Source organism: Acinonyx jubatus, chromosome B2, assembly GCF_027475565.1.
Source record: "Acinonyx jubatus isolate Ajub_Pintada_27869175 chromosome B2, VMU_Ajub_asm_v1.0, whole genome shotgun sequence".
In the NCBI taxonomy this organism is placed as follows: domain Eukaryota; kingdom Metazoa; phylum Chordata; class Mammalia; order Carnivora; family Felidae; genus Acinonyx; species Acinonyx jubatus.
Genome location: NC_069385.1, coordinates 84,426,350 through 84,447,111, shown reverse-complemented (window position 1 = coordinate 84,447,111; position 20,762 = coordinate 84,426,350). Strand labels below are relative to the sequence as shown.

General features: G+C 38.6%; 1 protein-coding gene across 2 annotated transcripts; it reads left to right on the top strand.

The window, feature by feature from the left end:
- The first annotated feature begins 281 nt into the window (after nt 1-281).
- Nucleotides 282-17,776, top strand: DDX43 (DEAD-box helicase 43). 2 transcript variants are annotated; one of them, XM_015078196.3, is made up of 17 exons: nt 283-945; nt 2,659-2,714; nt 4,653-4,779; nt 5,837-5,968; nt 7,438-7,519; nt 8,385-8,541; nt 8,756-8,874; nt 9,327-9,437; nt 9,804-9,945; nt 10,871-10,971; nt 12,062-12,149; nt 13,146-13,273; nt 13,504-13,613; nt 14,388-14,526; nt 15,170-15,257; nt 15,941-16,093; nt 17,628-17,776. In XM_015078196.3, the coding sequence occupies exons 1-16, from the start codon at nt 696-698 to the stop codon at nt 16,052-16,054; spliced, it is 1,944 nt and encodes a 647-aa protein (XP_014933682.1). In that variant the 5' UTR covers nt 283-695; the 3' UTR covers nt 16,055-16,093; nt 17,628-17,776. The 2 variants fall into 2 exon arrangements, with proteins under 2 accessions (XP_026913207.1, XP_014933682.1); XM_027057406.2 differs by lacking the exon at nt 5,837-5,968 and having other exon boundaries at nt 282-945.
- The last annotated feature ends 2,986 nt before the right edge of the window (nt 17,777-20,762 follow it).

Genomic DNA, 20,762 nt, shown 5'->3' with positions numbered 1-20,762 from the left:
AGCCGACTTGCTTCCTGAAATAATACATCCAGCCACAGAGCCACACTACAATGACGGGAGTGCTTCAGGCATTTATTAAATTTCATTACCTCGCATACAGCAAACATTCAGGTCAAGTGTGTGAAGAGTTAAAGCAGCATTTTTCAGTCCAGAGAGTTTTTAAACTGTGGGTCATTGAATTTTGTGCATAACAACCAATGATTTAAAAATGAATATTAAGTATATCAAAGTGCTGCTCTTAGAACAATGGTAAGTGCTGTTTTTTTAACCTTTTGTTTCAAAATTTTTATGTATGTACTGGGTCATGTTGTAAAAATGGCTGACGTTTACGAGTCACGGCTAAAAAACGTTTCTGAACAACTGAGGTTGAGGGTGGTTGGGCTGGGAGTTTCGTAGAGCAAAGCACAAAGGAGAACCCTTGGAAGTCCCACACCTGAAAAGGAACCTAAAGCCTGCGCATTGACTCTTTCGAGGAGCCCTCATATGATAGAAAAAGTGGATTGGTCAAACAGTGAGGACCACGCCCACAACATCTTGTCCACCAATGGGTGCGTGGCCAGGGCGTGGCGAGCCTTGAGCGGGCTCCTTAAGTAGCGGCTGCGTGGATACCTTATTTAAGACTACGACAGCACGGGGGTGTGGTGCAGATCCCTACTGGAGCGACGTCGGGCGCGCCGGATCTTCTTCAAGGAACCATGTCGCGGCAAGAAGCAGACGCCAACGCCTCCTCGTGGGTCGTTGCGACCCGACGAGGCTCGGCAGTGTCCCGGGCTCCAGAAAGGAGGCCGACGGAGGATTCAAATCGAAGAGGTCAGGGGGTACCTAAGGGCGGCAGAGGTGGCGGCTGGAGGAATTCCTCTGGTCTCCCGCAGCCTGTGGCGCCTGGTGCCCGCGAACCGCCGCTCTGCTTTGGATTGAAGAACATGTGGGTCGGCGCTGTGATAGGTAAGTGTAACAAGGTTGGATGGGCGGGACGGGGCCAGGGCCTCCCCACCCACTCTCTTCGCCTCCATTCAGCAGCCATCTAATGAAATCAAGGCCTTTAACTGTGATATTTCTAATACCATCTGATGCTAGAATGATGTCACTTTAGATACTTTGTGGAGTTGATATTTTGGGAAACCAAACTCTTAGATTTATCAAATCTTTGGAGTGAAAGGTCAGGCCTTTTCATGACTTAACCCAAAATGAACAAGTCCAAGTCCAATCTGTTTCTTTGAGCACCATTTAGAGCCATTAAAGAAGGTGTAGGATATTAGGGTTGTTCAGAACAGTAGCAATGTCTTGCACTGTTTCTTTTACTTGGGTATTTACCTCCTGAAAAACAGGATCTTTTTTTTCTTAGTACACCTGAGTCTTAGAAATTCATTTTTGAAAGACACTTAGAAACTATAGAAATGGAGATTTGTCCCATTTGTGGCCATTAAGACAGGATAAATTTGAGCACTTTGCCTATTAGGTATGAGAGCTAATATTTTGTTTTACCCTTTTCTAAACCTGTTTTGAAAAACGACAGCATTTTGCAGGCTGCTGTTAAATAGAGTTGATTGATAGACCAGGTATAGATTTGGTTCCTCGAGAAGGCTCAGGCTCAAAGATCTGAAGAGTGATGCTCCATAAATGAAAGCCCCTAGATTTGCAATAAATCACACACTGAACACTTACTGAGCACCTGTGATAGTGCAGGCTCTGCTAGAGACCACCCACTTAATGTTGGTTCTGGAGCCACTTTTTTTTTCTTGTAAAAAAAACACATGTATTTAAGCTTAAATTTAAGTGCAATACAGTACTGTTAGCTATAAAAGCAATGTTGTGTGACAGATCTCTGGAATGTTTTCATCTTGGATGACAACTACCCACTGAACAACTCACCATTTTCCCCTTTTCCCATCGCTGGCAAATACCATCATCTTTGTTTCTATGTCTGATTGATTACATTAGATATCTCAAAGTCATGCTCTATTTTTTGTGATTGGCTTATTTCATTTAGCATAATGTCCTCAAGCTTCAATCATGTTGTCAAAAAAGGAATACTTTAAGGCTGAAAGCTTTTTTAGCATGTTTATAACATGTTTTTCAATTTTTAAATATTAAAATTTTTTTTAGTGTTTATTTACTTTTGAGAGACAGCATGAGCTGGGGAGGAGCAGAGAGCAAGGAAGACAGAATCTGAAGCAGGCTGGGGACTCCCAGTCATCAGCACAGCCCAGTGTGGGCTCAAACCACATACCTTGAGATCAGGACCTGAGCCGAAGTTGGATACTCAACTGACTGAGCCACCCAGGCGCCCCTATACCAAATTTTTTTTCATTCAGTGGTCTGTTGATAGTCATTTAGGTTGTTTCCACTTCATAACTATTGTGAATAATACAATACTGCTGTAATGAACAGGATAGATATCTTTGAAACAGTTTTGTTTCCTTTGGATATACAGCCACAAGAGGAATTGCTGGATCATAGGGTAGTTCTGTTTTTAGTTTTTGACTAACCTGTCCCTGTACCAATTTACATTCCCACCAACAGTGCACACAAGCTTCCCTTTTCTCCACATCCTCATTAACACTTGTCTCCTGTATTTTTGATACTCATTTTCATAGGTGTGAGGTGATATCCAGTTGTGGCTTTGATTAAATCTCTTAAATATTTTATTAAAAACAGGTCGTGGTGGGTCAAAAATAAAAGACATACAAAGTACAACAAACACAAAAATACAGGTAAGTGGTCTGTATTAAATCCTCAAAGAACATAGTTCATTTGTAACTATAATTTCTCATTAGTTACTAACATATTATTGGTTATTTAAATGAATTGGCAAAACTCTTCAGGCTGCCATTCTTTTTCAGGAATGGTCCCACATTGTGGTCCATTTCCAGGTCTAGGTTTTGTGACTCCTGGAGGTAAAAATCTTTAGCGATAATCTCAACTGACTATGAGATCTTGAATATTCATCATGTGCTTTTTGGACCCCATCCCTCAAACCCTGACCTGCGCTTGTGTTCCCAGTCTCAGCAGCTATATCATTCACCCAGTTCCCAAGCCAGAAATCTCAGATTACTTCCCTGTCCTTATCCTGCAACCAGTCCGTCACTGCGTTCCTTTATATTTCCTGTATTTCTCAAGGGGAATCACATTTGGGGCATTCTCCCCTAATCTTCCATCCCACTTCTAGTCTTATCCCCCTCTCACTAGGCTCTACTGTGACCAGGGCAATATTTCTAAAATACAAATTGTTTTCATAATTTGTTTTCTTTCCTGCATAAAAACTTTTCATAATATCTCAGGCTCTTAAGAAGTCCAGACTCCTTAGCATGGTCCACTTGATCTGTCTCCTTTAACCTCTAGCCTCCTTTGCCTTCACTCCCTCCACTGAACTCCGTGAGTACTTACAGCTGGGCTCCTGACACTCTCCTATCTTAGCTGATATAACTCCTGCTCATCAGGGAGGCCTAAGACCTCCTGCATCCCCATTCTTTCCATCCTCTCCGTGTTCATTTCAGCCTCATTTCAAGAACTTATACAGGGGGCCTGGGTGGCTCAGTAGGTTAACCATCTGACTTTTGTTTTTTAAGCTTTATTCATTTTTCAGAAGCAGACACTGTGAGTGGGGAAGGGGAAGAGAGAGAGAATCCAAAGCAGGCTCCCAGCTCTGAGCTGTTAGCACAGTGCCAACACGGGCCTTGAACTCACTAACCACAAGATCATGACCTGAGCTGAAGTTGGACACTGAGCCACCCAGGGGCCCCTAACCATCTGACTCTTGGTTTTCACTCTGGTCTTGATCTCAGTTTGTGGGATTGACCCTTGCATGCAGCTCTGTACTGACATGAGGAGCCTGTTCTTTATCTCCCTCTCTCTGCCTCTCCCCTCCACACATGCCCTCTCTCAAAAATAAACATAAAAAGAACAGAGTTGTCTGTAAATAGTGGAAATTGTTCAGCTTTTTTGAAATCACCAGCCTAAGATAGCATTTGGTATAGCACTTTCCAGATATTGAATCAATGAGGTTATCTGGGATTATGCATAGTTAAGGATGTGACTTCAAGAGTCTTCAAATGTCATGTCAGCCTTGTAGTAAGGTTGCTTTCCCTCAAGTTAAAATTTTACATAAATAACCTGACCATTCAATCTGCTATTAATATAGCACATAGGTTAATCTGCCACATCCCTACAGTTCTGTATGATTTGCCAAATTACAATTTCATAGTTAAAAAGAGGTCAGATTAACAGTTTAATCTTCTAACACTAGTTGCTAAATGTATTCCATAACTGTCACTGTAGGTTTTTTTTAAGTTTATTTTGAGACAGAATTCCAAGCATGCTCTTGCTGTCAAGAGCAGAGCTCAATGAGGGGCTTGATGAACCATGAGATCATGAGCTGAAATCAAGAGTCTGACCTTAACCGACAGAGCCACACAGGTGCCCCTGACATGGTAGTTTTTAAATTTAGATTGTCCTGTTCCTTTTCCTCCAACCAGGAGATAGATCTCAGGATAGATTTGTAGATGAAGAATCCCCACCAATTAGAACTTAAAGACACTGATAGCAATACTAGATTTACTTAAAATTTTTATGCTATTTGAAGTTGAGTGATTTTTTTGGAGGGGGGCATGGTAAAAGGACTTCAGTCTCACCTATTTTTCTCCTGCTTCTAGATAATAAAAGGTTATCCTGATGCACAGGTCAGGATATTCGGTAGCAAGGGTATGAAGGCCAAGGCCAAAACAGCGATAGATAATGTTGTTAAACAACAAGAAAGTTACAGTTTAAAGCCTAGAATTGGTAAGTAATTTTTGTATAGCACAGCCTTGTTAAAATTTTAAAAATTGCTTTGTTTAAAAATTGCTTAGTTGATGCTTTTCCTGATAACAACTTCAGATTGCTGTCATTAAATCTTATCTGTTATGGATTGTTTCCTTTGAAATGCCAGAATACTCATTTTCTTACATTAAAACACTTAATCTCTATGGTGAGTGAAGCCTTGCAGTTTTACTTTTAGCCACAGGTAAGTGAGAAAAAACAAAATAACCTTTTAATGCATTCACTATTAATGGTAGAAGGATTAGTCATGACCTTCTGATTCTATCTCTTCCCTAGAATGTGACCAACTTTGAAAACTACCTAGTTTGGCATTTAAAAAAATCTCAGGGTCACCTGGCTGACTCAGTTGGTAGAGCATGTGACTCTTGATCTTGCGGTTATGAGTTTAAGCCCCCTGTTAGGTATAGTTTACTTAAAAAAATCTCAGATCTTGGACTAGAGGAAAAGCCATTATTGAGCCATTTCCGGAAATATGAAAGTAACAAAGAAACGGCATCTTAAAGTTGATGGCAGCATTGCCTCAGTGTTTCTTAGGAAGGAAGCTCTGGGAGGCCTTTAAGATTCTTTATCTGTTAACCTGGGGTGACCTCTGCCTCACAGGATTGTTGTAAAGATTAATATGGGATTTATTAGCAAACACCAGGCTTTCAAACTAATTTCCATTTCTTTAATAAATTTCCATTTCAGTAACTCTGGTAACTGAAAAACTATACAAATTGTCATAGCATCATAGTACTAAAACCTACTCTTTATATTTTAAGCATTATTTTCTGGTATGTATGTATGTATGTATTTTGAGAGAGTGTGCATGAGCCAAGTAAGGGCAGAGAGAATTCCAAGCTGATAGCACAGAGCCTGAGGTGGAGCTTGAATTCACCAACCGTGAGATCATGATCTAAGCAGACTGAGCCACCCAGGTGCCCCTATTGTCTGGTTTTTAAACACAAAACAGTAAAGTGGGGTAATTTATACAATTAGGATTTGTTTTGAACTAATTTGGTAAAAAATATTTTAACAGATATTGTTGCATTCCAACCTTCTGTTGGAAGAGATTTAAGGACAGAGGGTAATAGTACAGAGAATCAGCCATTGATTGATTGGGATCAAATTCGAGAAGATGCTTTGAAATGGAAAAAGAAAAAGTGGGAAGGTTAGTGCTGTATCCTAACATGTACATTTAGTGTTGGTGTACTTTGGGTGTTTTTTTTTTGGTTTATTTTTTGGGGGTTTTTTTTTGGGGGGGGTGGGTTTTACTTGAGGTTTTTATCCTCTAAGATGTGTCTTATTTCTAGTAATGAAATCAATATGAAAAATGTTAATAAAACATTAAATGCTGCAGTTAGTCCCTGTGGCAAGACTTGTTTCTATGTTTTCTATGCTGTTATCAGTGTTATAATTGGGAAATTAAAATATTAAACTTATGGGGAGTCTGTGTGGATCATTCAGTTAAGCATCCAGCTTTGGCTCAGGTCATGATCTCACAGCTCATTGGTTCAAGCCCCACATCTGGCTCTGCATGGACAGCTCAGCCTGGAGCCTGTTTCAGGTTTTGTGCCTTCCTGTCTGCCCCTCCTCCATTTGAGTTCTCTTCCAAAAAAAGTAAACTTAAAAACATTACACTTTTTTGTCTTATTGGAGGTAATTCATGGCAAGAGTTTAATAAAATATAGAAAATCAGGCCCAAGGGGAAAATGAAGACAATGAACATGCCAACCATAAGTGGTTAACATTGTTGGATGTGGTTGAGAAATTGATTCTGGAGTGTCCTTGCTGACAAGGGCAAAATAAGGGAAAAACATTAATAAGAAAGAAAAACAGTTTTTGAGAAGAGATGAGGGTTTTTTTCATTTGCATTAATCTTAAATGAGATTCTCACTTGGAATTATGGAGTGTAATGTTTCACATCCACTAAACTTCAGTCTAAATTCAGGTGCTAATTTTGGCTACCACAAGGCAGCAATACAATGTCATTTAAAATTTGCAATGGGCTCAGCACTGAGTGTGGAGCCTGCTTAACATTCTCCCCCCTTTCCCACTCTCCCCCTCTCAAACTCTCTAAAGTTAAATTAAAAAGCTAATGCACTAATAGTGACAAATATAACAATGACCATTTAAGTGTTCAGTTCATCTGCATGTTAAGTTACCAGTGCCACCCTGAACAGTATGTGGTAGGGAGATCAAGGATAGGGGGTCCAGAAAAGATTTAAGTTTGGAGGAAGTATGCTAGCCATATAAAAGAAAGGAGACAAAATAGCCTCAAAGTAGAATAAATATTCTATACCTAAACAGAAATAAAATGGATCTTCAAAGACAAGGTAAAATCAGTCTACTGTGTTTGAGAAGAAGATTTACCAATTGGGATGATTGTCTTATGTAAAGTATTCTTTCTCTTACTAAACTTAATTATCAGGGCTCCCTTTCTCAGATGAAAAATGTAATTGAAAGAAACCAAAACAGGAGATCTCTTAGAGACTAGCATAAGTCTGACTGGCAAAGAACTGTCTAAACCTGTAAGGTGAATTTAATAAATAGATTAATTTAACTTCTGTTATTGAATAAATTTCAATGAAATATAAATCCTGACTTATCAAAAAGTTTTAATTTTCATCTTTGTTTCAGACTTACCTGCAATTAAGAAAAATTTTTACAAGGAGTCAGAAGCAACAAGTTCAATGTCACAAGAGCAAGTAGAAAGTTGGAGGTGAGTAGTTTTGTTTAAGTATTTGTATTGTTATATTATTAAATTAACTCATCAGGCAAACATTTAAAATTACTTCAATCGAAGACTACATTTCTGGTATTCACATGAACTTGGTTACATCCTACATGAAATATTTTAGAACATTGCTATCCAAGAAACCTTTCTGCAAAGATGGAAAAAGGATAGTATTTGTCCAATAGAGGAGTCACTATTGATAGCTATTGAACTTTGAAAATGTGGCTAGTGTAATTGAAGAGCTGAGTTTTTAGCTCAGGAAGACTACTGTGGTTAGTGCAGTGCCTGCTGTGTTGGACAGCAATTTTAGAGAATTATTTCTACTACTGTTAAATCATAAGTTGATATGAATATCAGCATCTCTTCTTCAGTGCTTATTATCTGGAATTAAGGGTCCTAACAGCAATGTGTTTTCTACCAGTCCATTATAAAACTAAGATAATATGGAAGAGCAGAACAGTTATTCTAGGATTGGAATAGGGCTCAGACTTTGGACAAGTGATCACTTGTCAAATGAGAAATTTCAATTTGATAGGATTGTTGACAGTAAATGTATGTGGAACATTTGTAGAACCTTGTGTTTGCCAAGTCTGATAGAAATCATGAAGCATGTGATTTTCAGGCTCTATTCTTCAGCTTTCGATGAAATTTCACTGGCCCATTCATACAATGTATCTTTTTTCTTTTCTGTTAACTATTCTGATAAGAAAAAGATGGGCTCACTTCTATTGTATTTTTCTATAGTTTGACAGTTGCAGTTGAATTTCTAGATATGATGAACTAATGCTGGGAAACATTTCTTACTTGGGGAGTAAAGTGACCAAAGCCACTAATACTTTTTTCCTTAAAGGAAAGAAAATTATAATATAATGTGTGATGACTTGAAAAATGGTCAGAAGCGTCAGATACCAAATCCTACCTGTACTTTTGAGGACGCCTTTAAACATTACCCTGAGGTTATGGAAAACATTAAAAAGGCAGGTTTCAGGAAGCCGACACCAATTCAGGTATGGTTTCTTTAATTCCAATGTTTTACTGACAGTTTTTCCCCCCCAAACAATGTCTGATTATTAGAAGTTAAATCACCAGGGAGTAACTATCCCTTGTGAGCATCCCCTGTACCAGCAGGGCCTAGCATGAAAAAAAATGTTGAAAGAAGTTTGTGGCAGGGAGAGGAGGGGCATTTGACTGAAAGATTCACTTTTAATATTTCTGTTTTAGTCACAGACATGGCCAATAGTCCTACAAGGAATAGATCTTATAGGAGTATCCCAAACTGGAACAGGGAAGACATTGTCCTACCTAATGCCTGGATTCATCCATCTCGATTTACAGCCTGTGTAAGAATTTCTACAGCTGGGTTCTCTTCATAGGGGCTTAATAGATGTGGATATCAAAGATGCAATTAAAGTTTCTTTCATCTGTTGCATTGGCCAAAAAGTATGCCTAGCCTCAGGGAAATGAACTTATACTGGCCTGGTCAGAGTATAAGCTGACAAAGGATTTTTAGGAACTGATAGGTAGTCTTAATAGTGAAATATTGGAAATGTTTAAATTATTACGTCCAATACAGTTGTGTGGGAATGTTTGACACAGGGAAAGCGTTGGCCATGTTAAATGAAAAGGCTGGTATCTGGGCCCTTGGTGTTTAGTTGTGCCATTTTTCTGTACTCCACGTTTGTGGTGAATGTATGTGACTTCTGACATTGATTCCTACAAATTCTGAAAGCGGTGAATGAATGTACTATATGTACCTGAGACAGGTACTTTAATAATTGTTTTCTCTCTAAAGAATTAGAGAAAAAAGGAACGGACCCGGAATGTTAGTCCTTATACCCACTAGGGAATTAGCTCTTCAAGTACAAGCGGAATGTTCTAAGTATTCATATAAAGGCCTTAAAAGGTACGTTGTCATTTCATTGTCCATTCTTCTAATGGCATTTTAATAATTCATAGCTTTATACATTGTCCCTATTTTTTACACATTTAGAGAATGTGATTGGCTCAGCATGGGTCAGGCATTACCCCACTCTAAATCAAAGGTAGCCAGGTCAGTGACATCAAGTAACAGTGATGCAAATATGGCTCTTTAGAACACATCACTGAGGGTTGATGGGTGTGGATAGTTCTTAGAAAGGGACAAATACTACCCAGAGGGTATCCGATACTTTCTGATTTACATACCTTTTTTGTACCCAAAATGCTTTGGTTGGGATTTTGCGTTGTAATGGGACATTCCTTGCCTGAACATGTATCTCTTTTTTTTAAGTGTTTGTATATATGGTGGAGGAGATAGAAATGGTCAGATACAAGAACTGAAAAAAGGAGTAGATATTATTATTGCAACTCCTGGAAGACTGAATGATCTACAAATGAATAACTTTGTCGACCTCAGAAGCATAACTTACTTGGTAATCATGGAGTGAGGGTTTGGGATACTAGGAGGAAGGATAGAATTCTTATTAAAACAGTCTTAGAATACTATCCATGTTGTAATAGTTTTATTTTTTTAAGTTTGAGAAGCAGAGAACACGAGTGGGGGAGGGGCAGAGAGAATGCCAAGCAGGCTCTGCTGCTGGCATAGAGCCCACACAGAGCCCGATGCAGGGCTTGAAGCCCCAAGATCATGATTTGAGCCAAAACCAAAGGTCTATGCTTTGCATTCTATTTCAATTTTTATAAATATTAGAAAATGTAGATAAGTAAAAAAAATTAAAATCCATGTAGATATTTTAGACATTAACATTTTTTTAATAATTTTTTTTAATGTTTATTCATTTTTGAGAGACAGAGACAGAGCATGAGCAGGGAAGGGGCAGAGAGAGAGGGAGACACAGAATCCGAAGCAGGCTCCAGGCTCTGAGCTGTCAGCACAGAGCCCGACGTGGGGCTTGAACTCACAAACTGTGAGATCATGACCTGAGCCGAAGTCGGGCACTCAACCGACTGAGCCACCCAGGCGCCCCGACATTAACATTTTTTTCATTAGATCTAGAAACTGTAAGCCAGCTTAAATCAATCTGTGTTACAACTAGATCCGCCCTTATTCTGAAGAAATTAAAATAGTGGCTTAAGGGGTACCTGGGTGGCTCAGTCAGTTAAGCATTAGACTCTTCTGGAATTTGGCTAAGGTCATGATCTCACCTCACCAGGTGTGAGGGAGCCTGGTTGGGACTCTCCCCAACTCCTGCTATCTTTCTCAAAAGGTATTCTTCTAAAATAAATAAAATACTGGCTTAAGTAATAGGGGAAATGAGAGAATTACCTTATTATAGTATGTTAACAGCATATTAGTTACCTCCCATATCTAATGTAGCCACAATCATTTTAATGCAGGTATTAGATGAAGCTGACAAGATGCTAGACATGGGATTTGAACCCCAGATAATGAAGATTTTATTAGATGTGCGCCCTGACAGGCAGACAATTATGACAAGGTAGGTAATATGCCTAATTGCTAGTCTACAAAATAGAAATCACTGGACTAGACTCCATTCTTAATTCCCCTACAGGATGTTAGAGTATTGAAGGTATCTTGAGATGCTTCGGTGAAAGACATTATGTCATCACTTAGTACAGCAATTCAGTGTAGCAGTATAATAATGATTTGGATTTCCTAAGTTATAGGTAGACATTTCTGTGAAAACACACAGGGAACTCATGGAGGGGAGATTGTTTCAGAAGTGGGGGCCTCACATTTGAAAACATGCACCTGTTCTTAGAGACAAACCTTTGATACTGAATAGTTTTTTGCCCATGATAAAACTGAGAAACAATGTTATTTAAATGACTCAGTTTAGCATCCAACTTTGGCTCAGGTCATAAGCTTCCGGTTTGAGTTCGAGCCCTCAGTCGGGCTCTGCCAATAGCTCAGAACCTGGAGCCTGATTCAGATTCTGTCTTCCTCTCTGTTCCCCACTCACACTGTCTCTCTCAAATAAAATAAAAACATTAAATAAAAATAAATGCAGAGTGATCTATACACTTTTCTCTGTGGCTTATAACCTTTGTGCCATTAACATTAAAAAGAATAGTGTATAATTGGAAGTATGTCCTCATTTGTTACTAATAGTTCCATTGTTATAACTACAGTGAAAGTACAAAAGGTAGGATTACTTTGTATGGATGAAGAAACATTTGAATTTACATGTCCTTTCAGTACACTTAAAATGCTTTTATTTTGCATAAGCACTTGGTTTTTTGACTGACAGTGTATGCTGACAATACTGTTTTATAAAGGCCAGGGGAAAACTAATCTAAATCTTGAATTCATTTTTGATTAGAATTTAAGGCATAGATCTCCTTCACCTTGGTTTATAAACTTTTTAATTCAGCTTATTTAAAGGTATCGTCTAGTAGCCTCACTCTAGTCCAGCAATTCTTTGTGAAGTACACATTCTGTAAAAGTCCTCCTTATTTAAAAGTACTAAATTTGTCTTCTATGGGTAATCTGATTCATAGCATTCTTAGGGAAATGGTAATTTTTTATGATAAAATTTTAATGTTTGTATCATGCTTTATTTCCAGTGCAACGTGGCCGTATGCTGTCCGTCGACTTGCACAGTCTTATTTAAAAGAGCCCATGATTGTATATGTTGGTACTTTGGACCTAATTGTAAGCTTGTTTTTTTATTACTATTACCAAAAATATTTCTTATGAGAATTGTAATTACTTTGTTTTGGCATGACAACTCTCCACTCCCTAGTTATAGAGAAAATCTTAGATACGTATGATTCATTGATAAAAACTTCAGTATACATCCAAGACTAATTTTAACAATTATGGTAGTTATTTCACATCTAAAATTTTAATAATCCCTCAATACCCTCCTATCCAGTCCTTTTTCCTATTTTCCTGATACCTCATTTTTATTTAATCCTGTTAATCAGGTTCTGAACAAGGTCAACAAGTGCATGTGTGTAAGTCTAGTGTTTTGGTGAAATTACGATGGATCAGTGGGTTCAGATATCAGTAATTTTACAATCCATAAAGATCTCCATTATGTATCTCCTCCTTTGAAAGTTCCCTGGCCTTCCACTTAATCGAAATTGAATGTTCAATTAATCATTATTGAAAAATTGATCTTTTAATCACAAGTAATAGTGATAGGTCATTGCCTAGGCTCATTTCATTAGATTGCATGAAAAGTTTGGCTAGATATGGCATTCCTTTCATTAAATGCTATTAAAACCCATTTTATCTCTGGGTTAAATTGTATCAATGATATTTTAAAATTTTGCATTAAAGTGTCAGAATACACACTGAATGGAAACTCTTGTCCCAAGCTGATCCTCCTCCTTCATTATAAGAACTGTACCCAAATTCATGGCAGTTTGGCCTCACTCTGGTCATCTTTCCCAACAATGGTAACCAATTACTTTCAACTAACTTGCCAAGTACTCAAGTTTCCAACTCAGCTTGGGTGAATAAGTAAGAAGCAAGAGGCTGAATGATAAATCTTTGAGTAGAAACAGGTCCTTTTGAGATGATCTGCCTTTTTCCCCTTGGCAGTTTATTAAAACTTAACCAGTGATAGCGATAGATACATTTTGAGCCAGTGTGTATTGTTTGCCTATTAATTTTGATGTACTGATCTTTTGACTCCTTTAGGCAGTAAGTACGGTGAAACAAAACATAATTGTCACCACAGAAGAAGAGAAGCGATCTCATATCCAAACTTTTCTAGAAAACATGTCTCCCAAAGACAAAGTCATCGTGTTTGTTAGTAGAAAAGCTGTGTGAGTATTTTTTCTTTTACATCATTAAATCATCAAACTGATGTGTTTAGCATTAGCTCTATTTGTATATTAATTTCAAACAGTGTATATATATCTTTCAGTATGTTTCAGTCTTCTGCTAATAGAAGTAAATAGAATGGAATAGTCCTTGCTAATAGAAGTAAAACTAATAAATTGATAGTGGTATTAGAATAAGCACTTAAGATCACTGACTTCATCTTTTGCTTCAGTGCCGATCACTTATCAAGTGACCTGATCCTGCAACATATATCAGTGGAGTCCCTTCATGGCAACAGAGAACAGAAAGACCGAGAGAAAGCATTAGAAAACTTTAAAACAGGTATATTAAAAAAAAAACAAAACAGGTACATTCCACAATTAGTATTTGATCCAGTTTAAGTGTATAATGCCTGCACCTGGCTGAGTGACAGCACCTTTTCATGGAACCCATTTCTAAGATCTGTCCTCAGTTTGCAGATCCCAAAACTACTTGCTAGAGCTCTGAATATTCAGATTTTCACAGGCGTCTGGGTGGATCAGTCAGTTCAGCATCTGACTCTTGATTTCAGCTCAGGTCTTTATCCCACTGTCATGGAATCAAGCCCCACGTTAGGCTCAGTGCTGAGCGTGGGTTCAGATTCTTTCTCCCTCTGACCCTCTCCCCTGCTTGGGTGCACACTCTCAAATTAAGAATACGTTTTAGTCATATATTAAATATATTTAGCTATCCAAACTCCCAAGAACTACTATTTAAACCTGCATATTAAGGTAATTTGCAATGTGGGGTACTGCCATTAATTTACCTGAAAGTTGTATATCTTTGACATGGTTCAGGTGATGCAGGGACTATCTGCTGAACCATGATGTATATTGTATTATAACTTGCCAGCAGTTTAAAAGAAATATAAATATATATAAATATTATGTTATATTATATTGTATTATATATAAATATATATACAAATATCCCTTTCTAATTTTCACTGTCATAAGTATTTTAATATTAAAAGTAACAATGGTTCACCCAATTAGATATTAGGGGAGAATATACTTTTCTGATATGTCTTGGGTTGGTTTATGCCAGAATGTATATTCTTTTGGTTTTATTCTTTAGGTAAAATAAGAATACTGATTGCCACAGACTTAGGATCTCGAGGTCTTGATGTCCACGACATCACACATGTTTATAATTACGATTTCCCCCGGAACATTGAAGAATATGTACATAGAGTAGGCCGCACAGGAAGGGCAGGGTAAGTAAGCACAGTCTACCTATGAAAGCAGCCAACCACCATTACTCCGTTCACAAATGATTCTTAGCTAGAAAAGTGTTTTTTGGTCTTGCCTGTAAATTGTCTGTGCCACTTGCTTTGCTACTTTATCCCTGTCCAATTGGCCTGTTCCAGATTCAACCAGATGCCTCTCTGATTAGTTGCAGCTGTTTCTTATTCTACTCTTTGCTTTATATCTACAGTGTCACACTGAGCTATCCACAGTGGATACTCTACTGTTCCTGTGTAAGAGGACTACTAGCAAATCCCTTGGGAATACGCAGTTGAAACAGTGGTGCCTGGGTGGCTCAGTCAGTTGAGCATCCAATGCTGGGTTTCAGCTCAGGTCATGATCCCAGGGTCACACTGAGCGTCAAGCCTGCCTGGGATTCTCTCTCGTCCTCTGCCTCTCCCCCACTTGCATGCACACTCTTTCTCTCTAAAATAAAAATAGAACAGCTCCAGATTGAGATTCCAAATTGCTGTTGGAGTGATGTTAACTTTTAATGAATAACGTATTTGGGCTTGTGAAAAAGTTGAGGTTTTGCTATTTTTATTGTTTTGCTAACTGAATCGTGAGTACAGATTATAAAATTGAATTACACGCACTCCTCCCCTTTTATAGGAAGACTGGAATGTCTATTACCCTCATCACTAGAAATGACTGGAGGATCGCTGGTGAGTTAATTAACATTCTGGAAAGAACACATCAGGTGAGAATAAACAACTCAGAACTCTACCTTGTATCACTTTTCTAATGTTCAAATAATTTCATTTATTCCAAGTACCGGGGCTTAGTGCTTGTCAGGAAAAAACATTAAACATGTTATGAGTGCTATAGCATGGCAAAGACAAGGAGCTATGGTATATAATTGGGGAACCTGATCTAATGGTAGTGAGCTTCAATGGAAATCATACTGAGGAAGAAGCCAATGGGGCAGAGTTTGGAAGAACTGTACAAGAAAGGGGTACATGTTCTAGCAGGCGAACATTCAGGCCCAGTGGTAAGAAAGAACATACAGAAAGTGGCACCAGTTACAGTAGTTAAGGGGACTGGCAAGCAACTGTAAAGGGCCATGCAAGCAGGGAGTGGTAGCATAGTCATGGAAGTTTTTAAAGATCAGTCTGGTTTTATTCATTTATTTTTTGAAATAGTTTTTTAATTATTTCTGAGAGGGGAGGGGCAGAGAGAAGGGGACGGGATTGGGAGCAGGTTCTGTGCTGACAGCTCAGAGCCTGGAGTTTGCTTCAAATTCTGTCTCCCTCTCTCTACCCTTCCCCTACTCTTGCTCTTTGTCTCTCAAATAAACAATAGAAAAAATTTTTAAAACTGCCAAGAAAAGCTTTCACTCTGCAAGAAAATCTCATTCCTAGTAATAAACATTTAATGTTTCAGAATGTCCCAGATGAACTTATGGCAATGGCCGAGAGATACAAGGCAAATAAACTGAGAAGAGAAATGGAAAAATTGGGGAAACCCCAAGGAAAACCTAAGAAATGTTATTACTAATGTCCTTGTTGAAAAGTGGTACCAGCCTACCTACAGGAGGTAAAATTTAACATTTTCAAATTTTGGATTTCCAACGGCCTGTTTTCCTTAACTACACTGTTACTGTGTTTGTTGCAATCAGCACTATCTCTAAGAGTCATTAACACAAATTATTAGGGGTTATTTAACTTTTATATAAGTTCCAGTTAATATCTCATTTAGAGTTGCAAGTATTAGAGAGTTGAAAATTTTAAGTTGTATAGAAATCTCATTAAGAGTAACTGAGTTGGCTGAGGTATAAATTGGTAGAAGCTCTGTGCGATTTGATAATGTATCGATTACAAATACATAACCTTTTCAGCTATTAACTTTAGGAATGTATTCTATAAATATGTCTGCATATGTAAGTAAAGATTCATTATTGCAATATTTGTAGTAGGAAAAGACTAACCTAATTGTCCAGTAGGGGGCTATATGAATAAATTCCAGAGGATTTTTTTAACACTGACAGCCACCCAGTGCTCATCACAAGTGCCCTTCTTGATCCCCTTCTCCTATTTCACTTATCTCCCAATCACCTCCCTCAGATAACTAGCAGTTTGTACTCTAGTTCAGAATCTGTTTCTTGGTTTGTCTCTTTTCCCTTTGCTTGTGTTTTCTTAAATTACACGAGTAAAATCATAGTATGTCTTTCTCTGACTTTTGCTTAGCATGATACCTCTATTTTTTTTTTTTGTGAACCATATCTGAAGGAATTAGTACTTATAGAGAACTCAAAACTGTTGAAAACCTGATTAAAAAATGGGCAAATGACTTCCATATACCTTTCTCCAAAGATACACAAATGGACAACAAACACTAAAAGATGCTCAGCCTCACTAATCACTGGGGAAATGCAAATAAAAACTAATGAGATTGTCTCACACACATTCAGATGGCTATTATAGAATATCTACTATCAAATAAACTGAGTTTTGGCGAGGAGGGGTAAAATTAGAACTTTTGTGCACCATTGGTGGGAATGTAAGGTGTGTATCCACTGCAGAATAAAGCAGTTCCTCAAAAAAATCAAATAACCCAGCAATTTCATTTCTGGGTTAATATCCAAGAGAATTAAAAGCAGGGTCCCTAAGAGGTTTGTCCACCCAAGTTCATAGCTTTCTTAATAGCCAAAAGATGGAGGCAACCCAGGCATAAACAGAGAAACTAATTGGTATGTAAAGGGAAATTCTGACAGGATGGTACAAAATGGGTGAACCTTGAGGATATTATGCTAAATGAAATAAGCCAGTCAAGGACAAATACTGTGTAATTCCACCGAACAACGTAGGTAGGTAGAGTAGTCAGCTTCTAGAGAAAGTAGAGTGGTTTTCAGGAGCCAAAGGGGGAAAATGGGAGGTGTTTAATGGGCATAGATTTTCAGTTTTGCAAGATAAAAAAGTTTAGAGAGTTGCTGTATAAAAATGAAGATACATAACACTAAACTATATTTAAAATGGTCACTGTGGCAGATTTTGTTACATGAATTTTATCACAGTTTAAAATTTAAAGGCTTGGGAATAGCAATTTATGTTTTCCTCTACTTATTTTTCAGATTTCGAGACTTTAGAGATACTATTTAGGATATGTGGAAATATTGCAAACATGCTGGCTGTATGAAGAGATGACTGATTCTAAAATAGTGTTTAAAAAGGTGGAATTCAATATTTTATACCTTTAATAAAATCAAACATTTAAACTTGAGTTAATTTTCCAATTTTATTATCTTTATTTGAAAATAAAAGTACATTTTATCTCCTAAAATGTTGCTCTATTAATGTCAGTCTTTAAAGAGTTTAAAGCCTGTGCAGATGTCATGGCAGTGAAAAATATACTGTTGACAATTTTTTTCTATGATAAAAAGATAAGGTGATCTCTTACCCTGAATAGCCCTTTAATTTTGTTAAATAGAACTGTATTTGGGAGTGCTTGTCTAAATAATTATACTTCACCTACTTCTAAATGAAAGACTAAAAGGGTTTCATGAGACTAGGATATGCAACAGTGCTTAAGTTTCAGCCTATAGGCTAAAATAAATCCTAGGAAAAATAAAATTTCGTTTCCATGAAAGATGCTTAGACTAATCTCATTCCCCAACTTCTCTTTATAGTTTTGAATAGTTTTCTGTTCTGTACATGATAGTTATATTAACACTTTGTGTATAATTGGTCAGGGCTTTACCTCCTCTTACATTACTACACATTCATACAAAAGTAGTTTCTTGGGATGCCTGGGTGGCTCAGTTGGTTAAGCATCTGACTTCAGCCGAGGTCGTGATCTCACAGCTCCTGAGCCTGTGTTGGGCTCTGTGCTGACAGCTCAGCCTGGAGCCTACTTCAGGCCTCTCTCTGCCCCTCCCCTGCTTCTGCGTGTTCTCTCTCAAAAAATAAACATTAAAAATGTGCCATAGCGTATGAGAATAAGAACCAGCTAAAACGTAGAAATAAAAAGTGTATCATTTCAAATTCAATGACCACAAGTGAAACCAGAAAACTAAAATGATACTGTTGGAGCCAGGTGGTAGACATATGATAATATATTACCCTTTCTACTTCTGTGTATATTTGAATATTTTCATAATAAAAGTAGTCAAAAGTTTACCAGAGTTGACTCATTAGACTAAGTGAACCTGTAAGTCAGAATCTAGATTGCAGCACAGAAAGACAGTCGTTCCTCTTTCACGGCTGGCAGGAGATTTGGGAAGGAGTTGTATCTGGGGCCCAGAGCTTCACAGGGACCCTGAGGACTTCGATTAACTTTGGACACAGCACAGATGAGACTGACCAAGTCTCCTGACCTCAGCAGCCCCTCAAAGCCAAGGCAATACAGACCAATGGCCTGTGGTGGAGGTGGAGGCAGAGCCAAGAGTCTCCAGCTGGCTGGAGGATTGCCTTTATTAGACATTTCCAAGTTTCTGGCGTCCAGATCTTTCTTTCCTGGAGTTGGACTCAACATTCAGGGGGTATAGCACAGGAGTGGCAGTGGGAGTGCCTGGGATGCTACATGTCTTAAAGAGGTCCTCTCTAGCAGGCTTCTTGCTGGAGGGTTTGTTTTCCTCCAAGAAAAAAAGCAATCCTTGGGCTCGGCTCCTTCGAGTAATGTGGATGGATGGGATCACTACAGTATGGGCCATGATCTTCAAAATGATGGGTTTCCTGCACCTTGGTGTCTCAGTCGGTTAAGTGACTTCAGCTCAGGTGATGATCTCACGGTTCATGAGTTTCGGGCCCACATCAGGCGCTCTGCTGTCAGCATAGAGTCTGCTTCAGATCTTCTGTCCTCTCTCTGCCCCTCCCCAGCTCATTTTCACTCTCAAACTTAAAACAAGAAATTATGATGGGGTTTTTGGACTGGAGCCACATGGCGTCCATTGGGCCAAATTTCAGGGAGGGTGTTCTGGAGATCAGGGCCTGATTTCTGGTGGGACCTCAGAGACTGAGTAGGTGACAGGGCCCTGGGCCCAGAATGCTGGGCAGTCCCTCCAGAGGATGTTTGCCTCTGACATAATTAGCTTTGGTCTTGATCACCACTGATGCTGGTGCCAACAGGGAAGGCTGATGGAGACCCTACATGGCTTAATTTTTATTATTTTTTTTTCAATATATGAAGTTTATTGTCAAATTGGTTTCCATACAACACCCAGTGCTCATCCCAAAAGGTGCCCTCCTCAATACCCATCACCCACCCTCCCTCCCTCCCACCCCTCATCAACCCTCAGTTCTCAGTTTTTAAGAGTCTCTTATACTTTGGCTCTCTTCCACTCTAACCTCTTTTTTTTTTTTTTCCTTCCCCTCCCCCATGGGTTTCTGTTAAGTTTCTCAGGATCCACATAAGAGTAAAACCATATGGTATCTTTCTCTGTATGGCTTATTTCACTTAGCATCACACTCTCCAGCTCCATCCATGTTGCTACAAAGGGCATGGCTTAATTTTTAAAAAGAAGTCCCCACACCTTCCCCCGTTTTTCCATTACCAAGATGTAACCACTTCATCTTTTAGCCGTTTCTAAATAACATACTTATATTGCATTTTCTAGGTTTTTCAAATTTTATATTTACTGATTTTCCATTGTAAGAAATAATTCAGCCTTGGTTATACTCTTAGGGTGGCTCCATGACCCTCACCCTCCTGGGCTTTATATCTGGGTAATAAAGATATGGCCCTAACTCAAGTTAAAAACCTAACTCAGAGGTCTTGCCTTTGCCATTGACTTCTGGAAGGTAATCAGTAAGACCCTGGAACAGCCCAGAAAGTCTAACGAAGTGATTTATGGTGGGCCTTTGGATCATGATGCTTGACCTCCACAGTGGTTGGACTCTGAGGTTAGACATGTAGGGAGTTGACCACGGAGTTTCAATAAAAACTCTGCACACTCTGGCCCAGGTGAGCTTCCCTGGTTGGCCATATTTCATGTGTATTATATATATGGATGCCAAGAGAATAATGCATCCACTACTCCACAGGGAAAGAACAGAAGCTCTGTGTTTGGTATCCTCCTGGACGCTGCTGAGTGCTTTTCCCTTGACTAATTTTAACCTGTATCTTTATACCCTGTAATAAATTGCAACCAGTAACCACGAGTGTAGCTGCTTCAGCGAGTTTTCTGAGTCTTTTCAGTGAATTATCAATCCTAAGAATGCTTTTGGGAATCTCCTGAAACCGCAATTGGTGTCAGAGGTAAGGCTAGTCT